This window comes from Palaemon carinicauda, chromosome 4, assembly GCF_036898095.1.
Source record: "Palaemon carinicauda isolate YSFRI2023 chromosome 4, ASM3689809v2, whole genome shotgun sequence".
NCBI classification, from domain to species: domain Eukaryota; kingdom Metazoa; phylum Arthropoda; class Malacostraca; order Decapoda; family Palaemonidae; genus Palaemon; species Palaemon carinicauda.
Window position 1 is genome coordinate 160,891,374 of NC_090728.1, and position 19,852 is coordinate 160,911,225.

The 19,852-nt window shown below is 34.4% G+C and overlaps 1 protein-coding gene across 1 annotated transcript in view; it reads left to right on the forward strand.

Annotated features, from left to right (window-relative positions):
* Positions 1 to 19,852, forward strand: part of LOC137640116 (P-selectin-like) — a 216,611-nt gene that overhangs the window by 183,918 nt on the left and 12,841 nt on the right. The window contains 14 exon segments of the mRNA XM_068372592.1: positions 9,927 to 10,049; positions 11,899 to 11,978; positions 12,161 to 12,365; positions 13,327 to 13,476; positions 13,868 to 14,044; positions 14,659 to 14,676; positions 14,679 to 14,837; positions 15,308 to 15,426; positions 16,167 to 16,262; positions 16,437 to 16,575; positions 16,847 to 17,020; positions 17,227 to 17,406; positions 17,812 to 17,938; positions 19,477 to 19,589. Of these exon segments, the coding sequence (XP_068228693.1) occupies positions 9,927 to 10,049; positions 11,899 to 11,978; positions 12,161 to 12,365; positions 13,327 to 13,476; positions 13,868 to 14,044; positions 14,659 to 14,676; positions 14,679 to 14,837; positions 15,308 to 15,426; positions 16,167 to 16,262; positions 16,437 to 16,575; positions 16,847 to 17,020; positions 17,227 to 17,406; positions 17,812 to 17,938; positions 19,477 to 19,589 (1,860 nt within the window).

Below are 19,852 nucleotides of genomic sequence, written 5' to 3' on the forward strand. Positions count from 1 at the left end.
TCGGAAAGCAATCTCCCTATCATTGGAGATGAACTATTAGAATCCCCAGAAATGGAAAAGTTGTTATATAGTTTCAGTTAAAATGATAATAATTATGTCAATGACAAAAATACCTCCCTTGTCTCGAGATTTCGTTCTTCTGCGCCACATATTTCCTTTGATACAGTAGTTTACTGTATTGAGAGAATACAGTATTTTGAAAAGAATCCTTAGAATTGTTTAGAAAGACTAATCATGTCAATATTTTTCTCTCGTGCCTAAGCTAACAGTTTCCAATATAATCCTACAGAAAAACATGCACTGATTTTCTAAAGTTTTCTATAAAAAAAAAAAGTGAGAATATTTCTTCTTTTCTGAATAATTATGTATCGTTGTCATTTATGCTGTTGATTGGGGTGAAGGTCAGTAATAAATATTGGTGGTCGTTATCTGCAGCTTCCTCTTCTAGCAATTGAGAGCAATGGTCTTTTACTTCATTATCATAAAATAGTCTTGAAGGCCCCACTTTCTAGGTTAAGATATTTCTAAGGGGTTGCGTTGGAATTTATGTTCAAAGGAAAAAAATTTTCAACGTAAAATTATTGATTTAAATGCGTGAATAATCTATGCCAAGTGAAATTACACTCTTCATCAAAATATTCGTTTGGTTATTGCAATTCTTTGAATGAACTGTAAGCCAATCATTTCTGACTATGAATGTTAATAGTTAACTGTGTCCATTTCATGTTCCTACGCACTACAGTGAGCTACACTACCACAATTATAATATCACTCTTAAAACATGATTCACGCATTGAGGTACAAGCTATTCCATTTGCTTTCCTGCCTGAAGATCCCTTTAAATGATTCAGGACGTTAATTTAGACCTTTAAAGACCTGCAACTGAATAATGTCTTTGGATTGTAATTGGGTTTGCTCCGTCTCCTTTAGGATAATGCTTTTCTTTGAATTTTATCTAACCTACGTAGAGGATTTAGTAATCAAAATATTTTTTCTCGAAAATATAGAAAAGTCACTTGCAATCTCAAAAAAAAAAAAACAAGAAAAAAAAACAGTTCTCTAACACTGTTTATTGACAAGGATTTTATTGATCTGTTTTTCATTCTTAATTTTTTCTCGTCTTTCATAAAAATCCTGTTTGAAGCATATTCCAATATTTTATTTACAAGACTAATTTAAGTTTTTTTCTATATTCACTGTAAGGTGTCAATGCATTGCAATGAAACAGTGATACTATCTATAAAACGTCAGCAGCATTAGTAATAACAATAGCTGATCATATTCAAACGTTAAACGAAGACAATGAGTGGACTGGCGTTATCAAAATCATGTAATTGAGCTGAAATATAGCTAAAATTATTAAGCTAAATGGAGGAGGAAAAAGAAACGTTTTTATGACTTGTTTACCAGCCTGAGAATCTGAAAAGTTTATATTGTTCTGATCTATTCACTGCAATCTTTGCCAGTTTCCTGGTAAATGAGTTGTTTTCTCTACTCTTCGCCGAATACTTGTTCCACATTATGTCTTGACAATCGACTTCAAAAATCGGGGATGTACTCATACAACACAATTTCAATATATGGACATTTCAACAGTTGGGTCTGAAATAAGGTAAGAACATCCTTGCAGCATAATCGGAAAAGGTGCGACAAGAAATGGGACCAAGCATGTGAACAATGGCTGCTCTATTTAGTATGAGGACATCAGTATTTGGTTTACTGTCAAGATTTGGTAGTAGTTTCTCCAAACATTCAAGAAGTCCTGATTTGTTGCTATGTTCAAGGACCCATCACTGAAAAGAGCTGGTGGAAACGAAAAGTTCTCATGAGTTAAAAAATGGTGTAAATCACCATATCTTGTTTGACATACAATAAAAAGACGCATACACAGTGAACACTCGCTCTTGGGTGATGCTTTAACCTAGTTTTTTGTTGATGGTTGTTTATGGACAATTTCTAAAGAAAAACAGTTTCTTATTGCTTTAGATCGTTTTACTAATAGATTTTGTTTGAATGATTCATTTTCCCCATTCCCGATGTATAAAACATTTTATATATCTGATGCTACAGCAGGATTCATAACGCTCTTGATGTCTTATTTAAACAAGTCTTTGGTATCCCCTAAAAAAGAATTTCCAAATTTCCAGATGATTACAGCTAGACTGAGTCTTTGCTTTGCAAACTTTGCCTGGGCTGCTTGATTAACTTCATGATGTTCAACGTATTCTTTCCTTGTCAGATTTGAACCGAAGTTGGATTCAAGCTCATGTTTAACTGTTGTAGTGTCAGGTCCAAAGATCATCATTTATTTTTAAGATTTTGGACACTAAAATTTCACACTCTCCCTTTGCTATAGCATTAAACTTTTCATGTGCTTGGTCAACAGAGATTAATTAGAAAATTCTTCAACTTTCTGACAACAAAGTTTCCCCTTTTTTTACATTCATGTGATACACCTGGTTTATCACTTTATCTCAACATATCACAGATGTGCGCTGCATTTCATGTAGCATAGTGGATTAGGTATACATTATAACTCATGCTTTCAACAGAGAGCAAATATTCTCTTCCTTAATGATCTAATAAACAGTTTTATTAAAGTAAGCAAGCGCTGAAATGGGGACTTTGGTTTTGTTTGATCCTACCCGCTGATAATAGTCCTCTGATGGGTAATTCATATTGAGATATGCCTCATTAAGCAGGATGTACTGTACAAAGTACAGTGTTATTTCATCTGAATATCTTATCTTCCTAACATTGACTTCCTTAATATAAGAATTTGTAGTACCTTCGTGGGCAATTCGTGGACATAGTATCAACACCACCCTATGATAAATATGTTTCGTTTATAGCCGCCATTTTGAAAAAAGTCTGCTATCCTGTAAATAGCTCGATTTATGCATGGCTCCCTATCAGAAATTAGGCCTTGTACAGTCATCTACCTTTCACGAAAATTTCAAACTTTTTAGCAATTCTATTTTATTTATTTTTTGTTTCCTTATTTTTTTACGTATATGTGCTCCACTAGGGTCTGACTGTTGAAGCACAAGGAACGAACCCATTCAAAACCTTCTTCTATGTAAGACTAAGAACACTGACACATAATATCGCCCTTAGTAACCTACATCGGTCTCCTGACGCCTATGACACCAACTCATTAAAATAATAAAATGAGGGATACACGCAATCCCCTTCTAAGAAAGGTTAGAGATCAAGGTCTCTGCTGCTCAAGTATCCTGTAGGTCTCAGAAGTGTCTATTCATACTTTCTTCTTGAGCTATTTCAGTAATGTTTTAGGATGAGAAAATGTTACCGATTGATCTTTGTTACTGTGTGATTACTGTCTGCTGCCTATTATGTACAGTGGTGGCAGCTGTTTCCGTTTAGTAAAGGATTCCGTTTTCCTGTCTCTTTCCACCTGTCTTCCTGTCCCTCTCATCCCTCTTGATGTGGTACTCTATGTAAGATTTCTTTTTTTCATCACATCGTAGAATTACGCACCATAGTAATTTGCATTTTATGCTCGCATCCTATACTTCTTAGGTGGCATTGTCATGTACTGTACATTCATTTCTTATAGTTTCATTAAAGAATAATGTTAACTCTAAATTATTATCGTGGATATTGGTAACAACAATTCTTGGGGCGTGATTTTAGTTTTGATTGTTAAGTTCTTATTTTTATCTTATATCCTTCCTACATATGTTCAACCTGGCATCCTAATGTTAGTTGATATTGTACTAATCATTTCTTAAATCTTATGACAAAATATAAGTCTCTCTCTCTCTCTCTCTCTCTCTCCTCTCTCTCTCTCTCTCTCTCTCTCTCTCTCTCTCTCCCTTGTCGATATTTTCCAAGATAAGACAACGAGAATATCCTGGATTCTGGTTAACTATAAAGGCAATAAAGCTGATTCCCATCATTTGCTTTATTGATGGAATCAGCTGTAAAGGAAACATTTGATTACATTCTATACTCAGCGTAATTAGAATATGCTCTGGACCAGCGCCATCCAATGCATATCACCTGAAAAATAATGAGACTATAGAATGAATGTAGAATGCGAACAGCAAATCACAATAATAGTTTCCATCTCATCGTTTGCCCCAAGTCACCCCCTTGCTCATCCGCTCAACCACTGGCCCTCAAATCCAGACCCCGAGGCTATTACCTTACCCATGTACGACTGCAAGTATCCGCTCGAAGACCGAAACTTGGTCACCTTGAAAGCTTCCTCTACCGACAGGAACGAAGTAGGGACGCTCTTTTAAAGGCTCAAACGATTTGGTGGACACATATTGTTAGTTCTGCCCCACAAGTACTTTTTTATGGAAGTGTTATTTGATAATAAATCTAGCCTCAATTTGATCTACGATACATCCGTTTTAAATTTATCTACAGTAGTTCCGTGAAGCACTCAGTGACTTTTCCGTCCCATGTATGTTTTATTGGCAATATTTAATTAACGAAATATTCATAAGAATAAGTGACAAAACTAGAAATCTTTAATTCCTCAAACTGAATTATTTACTAAACATTTATTATGTTGATAATGAAAATTAACTTACCCGGAAAGCTACGTCAATCCTATAAACTATAAAGGAATTACCGGATAAGGTTGAACAAGTAGGCTATGTTCTGTTAACCCAGGAACCGTCACACTTGAATTGAATGCCTCTTTTTAAGATTCATGTCGAACTCAACTTAAAAACATTACTAACAGCACAGGCTGTCTCAAGATCATAACTTTGCTGATGTAGCGCTGTCTGTAAATTTCAATATGTATTATAGCCTATTTCACTGATATGGTACACAATATGTAGCGCACACTATATATTTGTAAACGCAAAGATTATACAGAATTTTTTTTAGTGACTAATAACCTCTTTTGTACCAAGAAATAACGATAAAATGGTTATTGTGGTTTGGGTAATATTACCATAATGGTCTTTGACTAAATATGAGGTGGCAAATGGGGCAGTCTAGAGTCCTTTTGACTTTTTGAAAAGAACCCCGGTTTTCCGAAGTATTTCCATTGATGCTTAGCTTATGAATGCTATCTTGAATTTATATGCATAGGGATTATCATACATTTTAAATCTTTCTATTAGAATGAGTGGGTTTCTATTATGCCATATATCTAAGATATATGTGTATATATATATATATATATATATATATATATATATGTGTGTGTGTGTGTGTGTGTGTGATAAATTTTTCACATTTAGACGTGTTTTTCATATTCAAATAAGCCATATATTTCAATATCTTAATGTCTGGATTCTCTTATCGACGTCGGGTTCAGAGCCCCAAGGAGGAACCACTCAAAGGCATGACAGTGACGATACCATCTAGCCAAAATGGCTAAATGGTGTCGTCACTATCACGCCAGCTTCCCTGATCAGGGTTCGATTCCCGGCCGGTCAGAAGCTATTGTCTTTGAGTGGTTCCGCCTTGGGGCTCTGATCCCGAGGTCGAAAAGAGAATCCAGACATTAAAGTTTTAAAATATATGACTTATTTGGATATGTATGTATATATATATATATATATATATATATATATATATATATATATGTATATATATATATATATATATATATATATATATAAATATATATATATATATATATATATATATATATATATATATATATATATATATTACACTTGTATATAATATCAAGGGGATCCCAAGAGAAAAAAAGCAACACTGACAGTGACTCGCCTTTTACCAGCTGGGTACTGAATGATTTTCCTGTCAATATGTGTAGAAAACGCCTGCATTATATGTGTGATACACACAAATCGCTATCCAGTAGTGTATTAAGCCCCTACACAACGAAGACATGCACCTCTCACAAGCCGTCTACCCAACCATCTTAAACTGTATTCCCCATCTACCTTGATCTCACATCTAACTAATTAATTATCTATTTTCAGCAGCTCATCTCAAATTTCTCTGATCCATCTTTCAACCTTTTCATAACGTCTTTTATATATCTCTTAACTCTGACTTTCCTCTTACATCACATACTGTAAAAACAGTTTCATATCAAAAGATTTAAACTCTTTTCTTTCACTTGCATTCAGCACCAACCTTTCAATTTGACAAAAAAAGAGTTGGACCAATAAGCCCTTCATACATTCAGACCCTGAGTTCTATAAAGAATATAATGCAACCTTTTGCACACTCCCTCCAACCTTTCTTGCTCATCCTACCATCATCGTGAATGTTTTATTAGTAAATGCTCATGCAAACTAACCACTTACATTCTTCGACCATCCATAAAAGGTTACTGGTTTCAGATTTCTTCATTTGAAAAATTCCATTGGCAGTTTCTTAAATTTTTCTTCACTACTGTCAGTCAATCCCTCTCTATGGTTATGGCTCGTTTTGTATTTGCCTACATATACACCGAATAGTCTAGCTTCTGGCCTATTCTTATCACATTCTCCTCTGTCCTCATACACCTGACAACACTGAGACTACGAAACAATTCTTGTTCGCTCAAGGGGTTAACTAATGCAATATAATTGTTCAGAGGCTACTTTCATCTATGTGAGAGTAGAGGAGAATCTTTAGCTATGGTGAGCAGCTCTTCTGGGAGAAGGACACTCCAAAATCAAACCATTGTTCTCTTGATTTGGGTAGTGCCATAGCCTCTGTACCATGGCCTTCCAGTGTCTTGGGTTGGAGTTCTCTTGCTTAGGGGTACACTCAGGCATGCTGTTCTATCTCATTTTTCTTCCTCTTGTTATTTTGAAGTTTTTATATTTTATATGTGAAGGATCTTATTTAATGTTGTTACTCTTCTCGAAATATTTTACTCTGATTGTTTATTTTCCTCTTGTAGTTTATTTATTTCCTTTTTTCCTTTTCCTGGCTGGGCTATTTATCCCTGTTGGGACATTTGGGCATATAGCATCCTACTTTTCCAACTAGGTTTATAGCCTAGCTTGTAATAATAATAATAATAATAATAATAATAATAATAATAATAATAATAATAATAATAATAATAATAATACGTCATCATGTGCAATCATCAACAATTTCGCCCTCCATTAATATCCAATTTTATCATACCACAACTTCACATATGTGTCTACTTTCATTTCTTCGACATCTTTCATCACTCAATTCATTAAGATGTTGAACAGCCTTGAAGTCATAAAACTTTTGCACCAAATCAGTCAGTCTCCCTTTCAAATTAAATGTTCTACCATATGTTTCTCTTCCACCATAAAAGCTTTTAATATATGCTTAAAATTCCCCATCGCAATGAATATATATAAAGAGGATCCTTAAGTATAGTCAGACTGATAACTGAAAAATAAATGTTTGAAGGAAGTCTCAAAGGGAGTGGAAATCCTACTATTTCTTGTTAAATATTTCATCTATCCGTCTTAATGTTATCCTAGATCCATTATTTTAAGCATTTTAACATCTATTTATGAAATTCCATTGTAGATGTGTTTAATTTTGAGAGTTTGCAAATGTATGACTTTATAGTCATTGGTTAGGAATCAAAGGAAGACCTTGGGAAAGGAAGAGATTGTTATGATTTTCCCCTTTTATGATTTTACCTACAGAAGACCCACTATAAGCCATTACCTATAATTCTTAAAACCTTCTCTGTTTTCATAGTCAAATTACGTCCCACAGTCCTTTGATAAGTTATTACCGATATCTGTTTATTTATCGTATCAAAGAATAATTCCTTCCTTTTCTTTATGAGGACTGACAGTGAATGCTACCTTATCAATTGTTGCCACTAATGAAATTCAAGGTTATTCTCTCTCTCTCTCAGGGAGAACAATAACTCATTTTAGCCTTTGCGATTTCCACCTAAGAATTACCTTTTCTTAAGCAGTATAGTTGGAAAGAATCCCATTGTGTTGATGATCATGTTTTTATTGATATCACCGTGAAATGCTCATTCTTGTTTCCTTTCATAATGGTTGGGTAGACAAGGCCATCTCTCATATTCGTGTGTAATTCCCCAAAAGAGAAAACGAATTATTTTTTCTTGCATTTTCGTTTACCCTATTGTTTTTCAATTGAGTTCTACGGGGAAATCTCGAAGGTAATAACTTATTGTTCATGCTGCAAGAAAAGTTTGTAAAGAGAATCGTATGGTTTTCAGATAAACGTATCGTGAAAAAAAATTTCGGTGCTACTTTAGTATGCGGTCTATCGTGCAATATTTGTATTACCAAAAAAAAAAAAAAAAAAAAAAAAAGTGAGATCTATAGCCTTGTTTATTTCAGAAGGTGATCTAATTGCAAAATTCAATTCACAACTACCCATGTGAGGTGTACTACTTTTTTACTACTTGTTAAAAAAAAGGTTGATTAATTAGTAAAGAAGGGTTGAAACAAGATATAGACATCCTGTACTTCTATGTGCAATGCCGAGATGAAGACGATAATAAAACGAGAGTGCAAAATAGGTACAGTAATTCATTCGAATGAATGGCCTGCTAAAAGTAAAAGTAAAAGTTAAGAGAAAAATATCCCGAAATAATGATCAACAGGGTTTGCAAGCGCACCTCAACATGTACTGCTTGGCAGAATATAGGAGCATGAGGTAATATTAATTTTGCAAGGGCAGCGAGCCACGGCGGAGCGAAAACCATTAGAACTGTAGCCGAGATCAAGAACCAGTAACGTTCGGTATTGTTAACTCACATTGTCACCCATGCTGAAAATCGCCATATAGAATATAATATCGTAGGTAGAGTGCTTGATTAAGTAGAAACACGCAGGTAGATCTCATTAAAGTAGCACTCAGATTTCTCTACTTCAGACTGTGTTAAAGAGAAATACAGAAATTGAGGTAACACTAGTAAATAAATGACTTGATTAGCAACTGTTTTGTGTATCTAAAATAAAATACGATGTTTCTCCAACTCAAAATACAAAACTGATTAATTTCTGTGCAAATCTTGATGTTCTTTATCTACTGATGGGTTTTTGAGGCGGTAAGTTTCACAAAATCGTGAGGTTAGTCGGTTCTTATGTGGTAGTGCAGTAAGGACAGCACGCTCGTTTAGAAAAATCATTGTTTTGGTTTGGGCTATGATAAGACTCCTCATATATTTTCGGAACCAAATATTTGTGTGTGTTAGGGATTTTCTAGTGCAATGGTAATTCTATAACTTTGGGAACTTGAGCGATAGGTCAGCATGAAAGTCAATGACTGTGGATATGATAATTGTTTTCGAGCACTAACCAAATGATACAAGCACGATATAAACCAGTAAACATGGGAGGTTTCTGAGATCTCCAACGAAGTCGAAAGGTTTTTGGCAGCTCTGACTTCACATCAATATTTATCAGTTTTGCTGAGATTGCGTCAGTTCTCTCGACAGTCTGAATTCTTATTTGGTTTCATAAGTTTGAAGAGAGAGAGAGAGAGAGAGAGAGAGAGAGAGAGAGAGAGAGAGAGAGAGAGAGAGAGAGGGGGGGGGGGGAGCTTGGCATGGTAGTCTTCTTACAAAATTTATGCGTAATGGAAGTTAATGAGAGTCTTAATTATTGATTTTCTAAAAGAGCCATGATTTTTATTCTACCTTTGAATGGCTAAAGTGAGATGAAATTGAAGTTCTAAAGGCTTTTGACATATTGTTTCAAATTTTTTCATAATTTAAAATGTTTAGATCTAAGAGCGTCATTTCAAGTCTTGTTTTTTCTTCTTTGTAACATGAACTTTAATGGGAATAGATCTTTAAAGACAGCTGTTACTAATACCATATTGCTTATTATATGATGGTTTGGTAGTAGTACCCTCATCATAATAAATAGTATCAACAGTAACAAAAACAGCAATAATAACAATAAATAAGGGAATAGAAAAACAAAATTTAGATTCTAGATGTGTAAGTTTTACTCATTAATAATGTTTGTGTTATCTTTCAGACGAAGGAGCGACTAAGGAACTGAAGTGTGCTCGACCGATGAAAGGTCGATACGTCTTCGTCCAGATGGTTGGTGTGGAAGGTTCCATGTCGCTCTGTGAAGTCGAAGTGTTCTCGACCCAAGGTAAGGGTCAGAATGAGTTTTACGTCTAACGGACTCTGAGGAGTCTGACAAGGGTATTCCTTGAGTCATGTCACAGGCTCCTACAGAATGAGTTTTACGTCTAACGGACTCTGAGGAGTCTGACAAGGGTATTCCTTGACCCATGTCCCAGGCTCCTACTGTAGGAGCAGTAGGAGCCTGTGACATGACTCAAGGAATACCCTTGTCAGACTCCTCAGAGTCCGTTAGACGTAAAACTCATTCTGATAAGAATGATCGCTATCAATGAAAGGTAATCTATCACGAAATGAACATGAAGAAACTCTGAAATTAACAACACATCTTAATGAAATCCATAGACATATAATTTCTTCAGTAAAAATGAATCTCCTCAAAACGAAGTTTAATTCTCTTAGGCACGTTCAAATAAAACCTCGTTGAGTATTCCACGGTGTCATCATCCCAGAATGGCACAGCCATTAGATTACTTCCGGCCAGATCTGGCAGTGATAGGGATGGAAATATTTGGTTAAAGAATCGTACTAGCTTCAGCCAACGACACCCAGGCCTAACCAAAGCAACTGTTTCCCTCTGGTGATGGTTCGCTTATTACATATTCAGTTTGCAGTAGGGGTCTTGTGTTTTTTTTTAAATTTACATGCTGTGTGAAATCTTTAATCTTATGAGATTTATATTTAGTTAGTTTTTAGTTATGATATTTTTTAGCGAATTATTAATCGAATATTTGTCTCAAGAAATCCTGTCTCTCTTTGTCACTATGCTCAGAAATACTGTACCAAGAACATGTTTTTCTTTAATTTCGATGACTTAACGCAATCATTAAAAATTCTTAATTGAAATTAAAAGAATGGCGTTTTTCTTTCTCGTACATCTATTTTTATATATACCTGCTTCTCATAAATCCTCAAAGAAAAATGAGGTTAGCTAATAGTTTGACTCGACAAGAACGGCAAAATGATACTGAGAGAGCAAATGACGCTGTTGGTTTATTATTGCAAGATATAATCAAGCAAGTTAGTAAATTTGGGAGTTGCATACGTATACACGCTTTACAATAATTTCTATTTTATCCTTACTTTGATTAGTTATTAACAATCAATGAAAGGATTTCTCTCATATTTACTACTTTCTTTTCATTTCGTGTTCAGCTTTGTGAAAATTCGTGGAATAATTCTTTGGCATTTAGCTTTCCCTTCACGATGGGCATCGCGCGTCCCACGCGTCCCTTTGAATACTGAATCTGATCAAGGATAACCAGATATACCTCCTTCAATTCTTAACGACTCTCTCTCTCTCTCTCTCTCTCTCTCTCTCTCTCTCTCTCTCTCTCTCTCTCTCTCTCTCTCACAAGGTAATAGTCTGGGGAACATAGGGATCCTCCTTTCACCATCAAGTTTGGCAAGGATAAACTTTTAGATCATGAAAGCCATGAAAGCAAGAATAAATAACGTCTTGTAATGAAAACCAATAGCAAAATACCAGAATATTTTTTAGGCGTATAATGATAAATATACGGCATTCTTTTGCATAAAAATAAAATATTTTTGCTCTCCAAAATTCAACTAATCTTTAACTTCCTGACATTTATTTTCATTTCTGAATGCCATTTTTTAATACATTAGATTGTTTTCCTTGAAGTTTCTGTTTCGTTCAATTTTTAAAGGTAGCCTTAAAAATTGGCCTAAATTTATGATGTGATGGAAGAACTGTCTTCCATAAGATTTTTTCAAGTATAGATATTTCCAATTGATTAATTATTTCTAATGATCAACACCTGAATTTTCTAAAAACGCCCAAGAATTTATTTACACGTGAATTGCTAATAATCATTATTACTTTTTCTTTGCAGAATTCTCCAAAGAGCGATGCAGTTCCAAAGTTGAACTTTCCAAATTAGGAATTTTCAATCAAACCTGCTATGAGCTACAAGTAGGTCTTAGAGCATATCATGATTAAATCTACTTGGTATATTCCTTATTTAAATCTTTCTTTGTGTTTTGCTGTTTATTCAAGCTGGCCTTAAGCCGGGTCAAAGTATTATTGTTCAGAGCACATCATTATTCTCATCGTTATTTTCACTCGTGGCGATGAACAATATCATATCTTTTCAGATTACAGAAGGGGGTACATTCGAACGTGGACGGGAACACTGTCAAGCACAAGGAGGGGACCTTGTGCACGGCGTCGGCAAAATTACCCATTCGTTCCTGACATCCGAATTGGAACGGGTCAAGGATAAGATGAAGACTAATTTAATCTGGATTGGAGCTCAGAAGGATCCATCTTTCATCTCACGCACTTGGAAATGGATTGATGGTGAGAACTAGGTCTCCAGCTATATCTCTTTCTCTCTGTAGGAAACCTTCACTTCATTTGCCCTAGTTCTGATAACATTTATCCCCAAGCAGTGACAAGTCCATTATAACGTTCTTCTTTTGTAGCTAAGTTCCCTACATTCTAATATATTCAAATTACAGGGTACCAATACCTTTTTATTTGAAGAAAGTTCAAAAGAAAATATGAATAAAAAATGATTTAGACCCTTAAGTATTCACATATATATGAATTAGTCAAAAGTGATCATTCAAACACTTGGAATATTTTCCACGTCAGAGACATTAGAACTTGAACAGTCGACATAAAGGAATAACCCCCTTTTTTTTTTTTTCGTTAATCGACTTCCTGGGTGAAGAAACCAAGATCGTAAATGACCTTCAATTTGAACTTTCTTAATGCTGGACTGAGTACAGTGAATTATTGTATATTGGATGATATTTTTAATCTCTGTGAGCTACTGTATTTTTCTAAAGTCATTTATTAGATTTATTCATTATCATAAAGGACATTTCAAGAGGAAACTGGAATTTACTTGTATGTTTTTTTAATCTAACCTGTCAAGTTAAAAGATAAACAGGGTAATCTTTGAATCGCTTTTCAATTTAAGAAAAGTTACTGCAAGCAAAGGAAAATTATTCACAATAATCTGTCCTCTAAAGACGATGTATACATGTTCCAATAATCTCTCTCTCTCTCTCTCTCTCTCTCTCTCTCTCTCTCTCTCTCTCTCTCTCTCTCTCTCTCTCTCTCTCTCTCTCTCTCTGCCCTGTATAATTTAGAAAATAAAAAAATCAGAATTATAATTAAAAACAAGCCTGAAGAAACACATAGTTACACGTGATTCTTCTGCCCTTTTTCATCCAATCATTGAATTTCATCTGGATTTTTGCATTGCGTCCTGGAATGAGGTCATAGGAAGAGATCCGTTATTTTTTCCCAGGTGAGGTCATCGAGAGTCCCACCTGGGGCAGAGACCAGCCCAATAATTACAACGGCCAGCAGAACTGTGCCGTTTTCGACGGTGGAAGAGAATGGAAATGGAACGACGTCGGATGTGAACTTAATTACCTTCACTGGATTTGTCAGTTTCGTAAGTTTTCCTTGATTTTATACTTTTCACGCTTTAGTTATCTTCATTTTTATAACTTTTCATTTCCTTTCTCGTAATCTTTATTCTCATAGATTTGTCATTTTTTCCTTATAGAGGTTTTTTTCTCAGCCCAAAACATTCCGTTCTCAATATTATTACCAGATAAATTTGTATTTTCTGTGACTCTCGGTGAATTATCATTTACTGGATTTTATCAACAACTGATACCAGTTTAAGTCATAATTTCATTCCTAGAATCTAGGAGTCAAATCTTAAGACATGTTTCAAGAAGTTGAATAATAAATGAACAGATTTATAAAGAATATCCATTACTACAAAGTTTGATCGGTCTTCGCTGGTCGCCATATCCAACGTGTGCATCTTTCTACAGATCCTGCTGAGTGTGGGTCTCCAGACCGCAACGAGAATACGACCATAGGCACTTCTGATACAAGCAAAGGCTCTACAGTTACCTATCAATGTCCTGTAGGAAATAAAATCGTAGGGGATGCCACCAGAACTTGCCAGGATACTGGTTTCTGGAGTGGTTCTGCACCCACTTGCAAATGTAAATATCATAAAATCAATGTGTTAACAATGTTTACTATTGTAAATGCCATATGTTTTACCTCAAAAATAGATTCAAGATGGTTGTCTATAAAAAGTTGAAAACTAAATATATACCTTAAAGACATTATTTTAGAATTTGCATATTATGATTTGATGAATAAAAATCAATAGATATTAAGTTTATATAGGCGGTAGATATAATTTAAGAGTGCCCAGCAAATTGGTTACACTATATTGGATTCTGAAAAACCACTTGGTTTCTCTAATATTGTAAAGTACTGTAATAGCAGTTAATTCTGTACGTGAACCTTTCTTCTTATGAAGTACTCAATTTCTTGATAATATATGTAATAAAATATAGATATTAATATTAATAAACTTTCTTCTTATCAAGTACCCAATTTCTTGATAATATATGTAATAAAATATAAATATTAATATTAATAAACAAGCTAATAACAATGTATTTGATGATTTTGAAAGTATAAAAAGTACAAAATTAATTAAGAAATAAAATCTGTTAAATCATCATTGTGTAACATTTTTGCCTGCACAGAAACTAATGCATTTGGTCTTGTATTCATGGATATTTGAAAACTTTCTTGTATATAGATGTTGAATGTGGAGAGCCCCAAAAATTGAACATGGAGCCCTTGTGCTGGTGGATGGACGGACAAATCATGGGGCTAAAGCAGTTTATGAATGTAACACAAATTACACTCTCGTTGGTGAAAGCACTTCCGTTTGTAGCGATGATGGCAACTGGTCTCCTGAAGCACCGGAATGTCTATGTAAGTGCATTGTATATTTTTGTTTTTTTGTTATTAATGTGTCAATTTGCTTGGTTCCCAGTTTCCAAACTTCGAGAATCGTGAATCCTCGTAAATCTTCCGTATTGCAGTTTTATTTTTTGACTCCAATGATTCCTAATCCCTATTTTTTAAATGCACTTTTGGCAATATCATGTTAAGAAATCCATTCCCCAAAATCCCATAATTTTTCTTTATCCTCAAGGTTGTGAAAGAAAAGGCAAAATTGGTTGCAATACTGCTACAATTATTATATTCTGTTGACAAAAGTTTGGCCATTAATTCATCCCCATTATGAAGGCCACACTATTTCTGCAGGGAAGCCAAAGAGCTACTAAAATGCCGATGTGGCTATATATACAAAAAAAAAAAAAAAAAAAGGGAAAGGCACCCTTTATGCAAAGTATTTTTTAAAGGAAATATTTCGTTTAACATAACATTATGCTTCACAGATTCTTGGTGTCCAGAAATCGAAGCTCCTACACACGGTCAAGTCCAGATAAGTGGTCGAAGGTCTGGGGATACAGCTACTTTTACGTGCGAACCTGGATACAACATGTTGGGGGCCAAGGTTAGTAGAGTTGATGGTCTTTCTAATTTATCAGTACATAAAAGATGATATGCTCGAGAGCACAGTTATTGAATATTAATTCCGACGTAATGGCAGTCGGGTATCTGGGAACCTGTGACTTACATCGAAAGGGTAGAACGTTGCCATAGGATTTCCATAAGGTTTTTGCAATAGTCATTTAGTATTTTATCAATTCTCCCAAACAGGGCTTATTGAAATATTAGAATTACTTTAACAGGTGATAACATTTCCTCAGAGTTATGTGTTATGGTTGTCTTTGTTCATTTGATCATTTATAAAGATAGCCATTTTTCTTCATGACCACTATGGGATTCATAAAGGATTTTGAAATACCCCTTCACATAGGCTACTATTTCTGAAACAGATCACTCTCAAGGAATTATCTTCGAAATAATTTATTTTAATTTACAAATTAGGTTTTTCATTAATAAATCTAACTCATCTCAGATAAGGATATTCATTGTTTGAAGTTATTTTCTTTTACACGATTTTAGTTACCTGTGCTACAAAATATCATCCATATATTTTAAAGAGTCAATTATTATATTATTCTAATTTTCAACTGTTAGAAGGCAAGGTGAATGGCTCATTTCTGTCAAAGGTCTACAACGGTAGCGAGAATTTGTTGAATGTTTTCGTATTTTCACCTATAGCACTTGTTCTTAACAGGTGGTACATATGTAAAAGAGTTTAAAATTTAATTTTATAATGTTCCACAGACGATTTCCTGTTCACTGGGAGGACAGTGGTCTGGGGAGGCTCCTTCCTGCAGGTTTATTGACTGTGGAATACCTGAAGACGTCAGAGAAGGAAAGGTATGCATTTTCCCATCGTTATTTCTTTTTACACTATTTTGAATAAAACACAGGATTTCATACCTACAAAACTGCTTTTGTTATCCTAGTGTGTATCTTAATATTTTATGTCACTTGACTTATAACTGTTAAACAAGATTTTATTCATTATGTAATGTGAACTATTATTCTTAGATGACATTAGTCAATGGTACAACATTCCTGAACTCTATGGCAATATATGAGTGTGCGGATGACTACTGGCTGGAAGGACCAGAGGAGAGATTTTGTCTGGAGGACGGACATTGGAGTGATATCACACCAGAGTGCGTCTGTAAGTGTGAAACTATGTATTATTTTTATCCTAGAATTGTGTGGTTTGTTAAAAATAATTTTCATGAAGTTTCACTAGGACTGTAGTAGCCTAACACTACTTGATAGCTTTGAATCTATTCCAAAGTACAATGACAAAATTCTTTCTTTTGGATGGCTGATATATTATACTGCACTTTTAAAAGAACATAATATAGCAAAGATGGTTTGAATAGCTTTAGAAAAATAATATTAGCAAATATTCCAAACTAGTATTAATCTACTTTTAACAGTGATAACCTGCGACGAACCAGTGGTGCCTCATGGTGGTTATGTGACTGGTTACAGCTTTAATGTTCATGCAGAGATTGAATACCATTGCGAAAATGGGCATTACCTAACTGGAGATAACATCAGGGTTTGTACGCGTGAGGGAGAATGGACAGGGGAAGTACCAACCTGCACCTGTAAGTTGAGTCGCTTCCTGGATAAAACAACCCTTGCTCTCATTTATCAAACCTTGATGCATTATAAAATAAATATACTATTAGAACACTAATAGCGGTATTTAATTGATATGTCTTTGCTAGTTTTTTAACGGTTGAGTTTAGGGGACTGATTTAATTCAAGGTAATATAATTTTCCTTTTCAATAACAAATCTTATCTCAACAGTTGTGGACTGTGGTAGAGTTCCAACTTTATCTCGCGGAGAGGCAATATACGTGAATGAATCGACATACTTAGACAGTCAACTTAGATACGCTTGTAGTGCTAACTACAGAATTGTGGGAGATCATATGAGGGTTTGTCTCAGAGATGGCCTGTGGAGTGGAACAACTCCAAAATGTGAAGGTATGTTTTCTTACTTCGATGTGCCACTATCCCTTGTATCTATTACTGTACAGTATACTCTTTTGGATTCCTTGTTAAAGTTACCTTACATCAAGTATTATGGGACTTCAGTATTTATAGGAAATACTTTTGTTATGGAACAGAATATTAAAACTGAAACTGGGTAAGACTACTAACTGCCTGGCTATTTAAAATCCAAAAAGGCAAAAGTGTTTTCTAATGAAAGTTTTCACATTTTTTTTTTCTGTTTTAACAGGACATTACAAATTCCCAAAAATCAATATTCAAATGTTGTAATGCGGCTTTCCTACTCCGATGTTTATACCATAAGCTGTATTTTTAATATTGGTTATGAATATTGAATCATTAGAGGAATTATTGCTATTTTTTTATATGACCTTGCAGAAGTCAGATGTTCTGAACCTGAACATCCTCCACTAACCAAGAACACAATAACAGGCAATGATCGACGAATGTCATCCACTGTTGCTCGTAGCAGGAGCCAAAATGCTCCTGTTGAACACACCTACAGGTATGTACTATATTTAATCATGTGATTATCTCTCATTAAAGGTTTTTTTTCTATTTCCAGAAGGTTGAAAAATTTATGGACACGTAGTTTTCAAATTTTCTGCAAAAGTGACATTTATACTTTTCTGCAATGTGGCTGGTAAGCACTCCAACAACTGTAGTCAACAGAAACTTTGTAGAATGCAAGATTTAAGACATTGAAGGAGTCACATAAGGTCCATAATTGCATGTTTACTGTCAACTGGGTTTGTTGATTGACATTGGTATGAAATAGAAGACAACAATGGAATAATAACTAGCTTGTTACATTCAACAACACTTACGTGGAGTCCGTTGACGATTATAGTACAGAAGAATGCTTAGATAGGGCATCCCTCCATCTTGGGGCATCCTTCAATTGTATGTGTGTTGCTTAATGCATGTGCATTGCATGGCCCAACCCCCTGAAGAAGACATGCAGTTGAAAGAGGATGACCTGCCATAGAGAGTCATACTATTAGAAGGACGTTTTGCGGGAGATACGCAGATTTAAGGCATTCAATGGAAATCCAATCCTCTTTACCACGAGCCTGTGTTCTCTCTGTAGTAAAGTCTTGTTATCATACAACTTTATAACTCTTTGAAATATCCCATCCTTTCCTCCCCAAAATATCTGTAGCACATATAATCTAATATCTAATGTAAAAATTATTTATTCTTCAAAATTTTGTTACTGGAAGCAACATGCATTCTACCAAGATGTTTATCGGATATGAATGTTAATAGCCAGTTTGTTAATGGTAAATAGAAAACTAAGAGATCTTTAAAAGAAAAAGGTTTCAAAATTTCGAATAGAGCACATTACTTCTTAGATTACCCTAATCCATTCTTACAACTGTAGGGATTTTATAAGTAAAACGCTAGAATACCTTTCCAATCGGATAGAGAAAGAAAAGTTACACCAAGATACTTGATGATAGCTTTTCGAGTACAGTCTAACCCTTTATATCTGACATATAATTTCTCTAACAGAAATCAAAATTTCAGCAAAATATCCAAACTAATTCTTTTTACTGATTTATTTTTTAATCTATACCAATCTAAATAACTTCTATATCATGTATTAGCTTGCCACGCTCTATCTCCCAAAACTGATTAGATGGATATCCAGGGAAATATATTTTTTCTTCAACTAGAAATGGAGTCCATTGGCATTTGACAGACCTCCTATACTACAGAACGTACCCACTGATCTGGTTGGAGTCTTTCCCAAGTCAGACAAAAGAAGGAAAAACACTTCAAGATGAAGAATTCTTTTTATTTATTTGCTATTATTTTTGTATTGCATCTTATTCCCCAGTTATACTGAGGGCCATTCACAATGTTTTAAAATTTTTTCTTAGGAAAATACAATGAATTTATTTCAGCATTTTCCTTTGATCCTGAAGGCTTCGTAAAGGTTATAGCTACCTTTCATTAAAGCAATTAATCCCTAGAACTAAGAAAAATGGCTATAACTGACCATTGGCTGCATTTAGAATTTACATTCCTTTTTTGCAGGGTTGGAAGTGTAATAACTTACAGATGCGAAAGAGGTTATGTTGTTGAGGGAAGAGCTATGAGACAATGTCAGCCCAATGGATCCTGGAATAACGAACCTCCAACGTGCAAATGTAAGTTAGTTACTCTTTGAAAATTAGGAAATATATTATTATCAGTTTTTATTCACTACGGTATTCTATTTAGTTTATAGACTTTTTATTATACGCTCATTTTCAGTAAGAAAATATAGACTTTGTATCTGATATTTTTGTCTACAATAGTTATAGCAGAAATGGTTCATATATATCATTTGAAGTGTCCTTTTAAAAGGAAAATAACTGTATTTTTAGTGAGTAAAATCATAAGAATATATTAAATTGTGACTTGCCTAAAT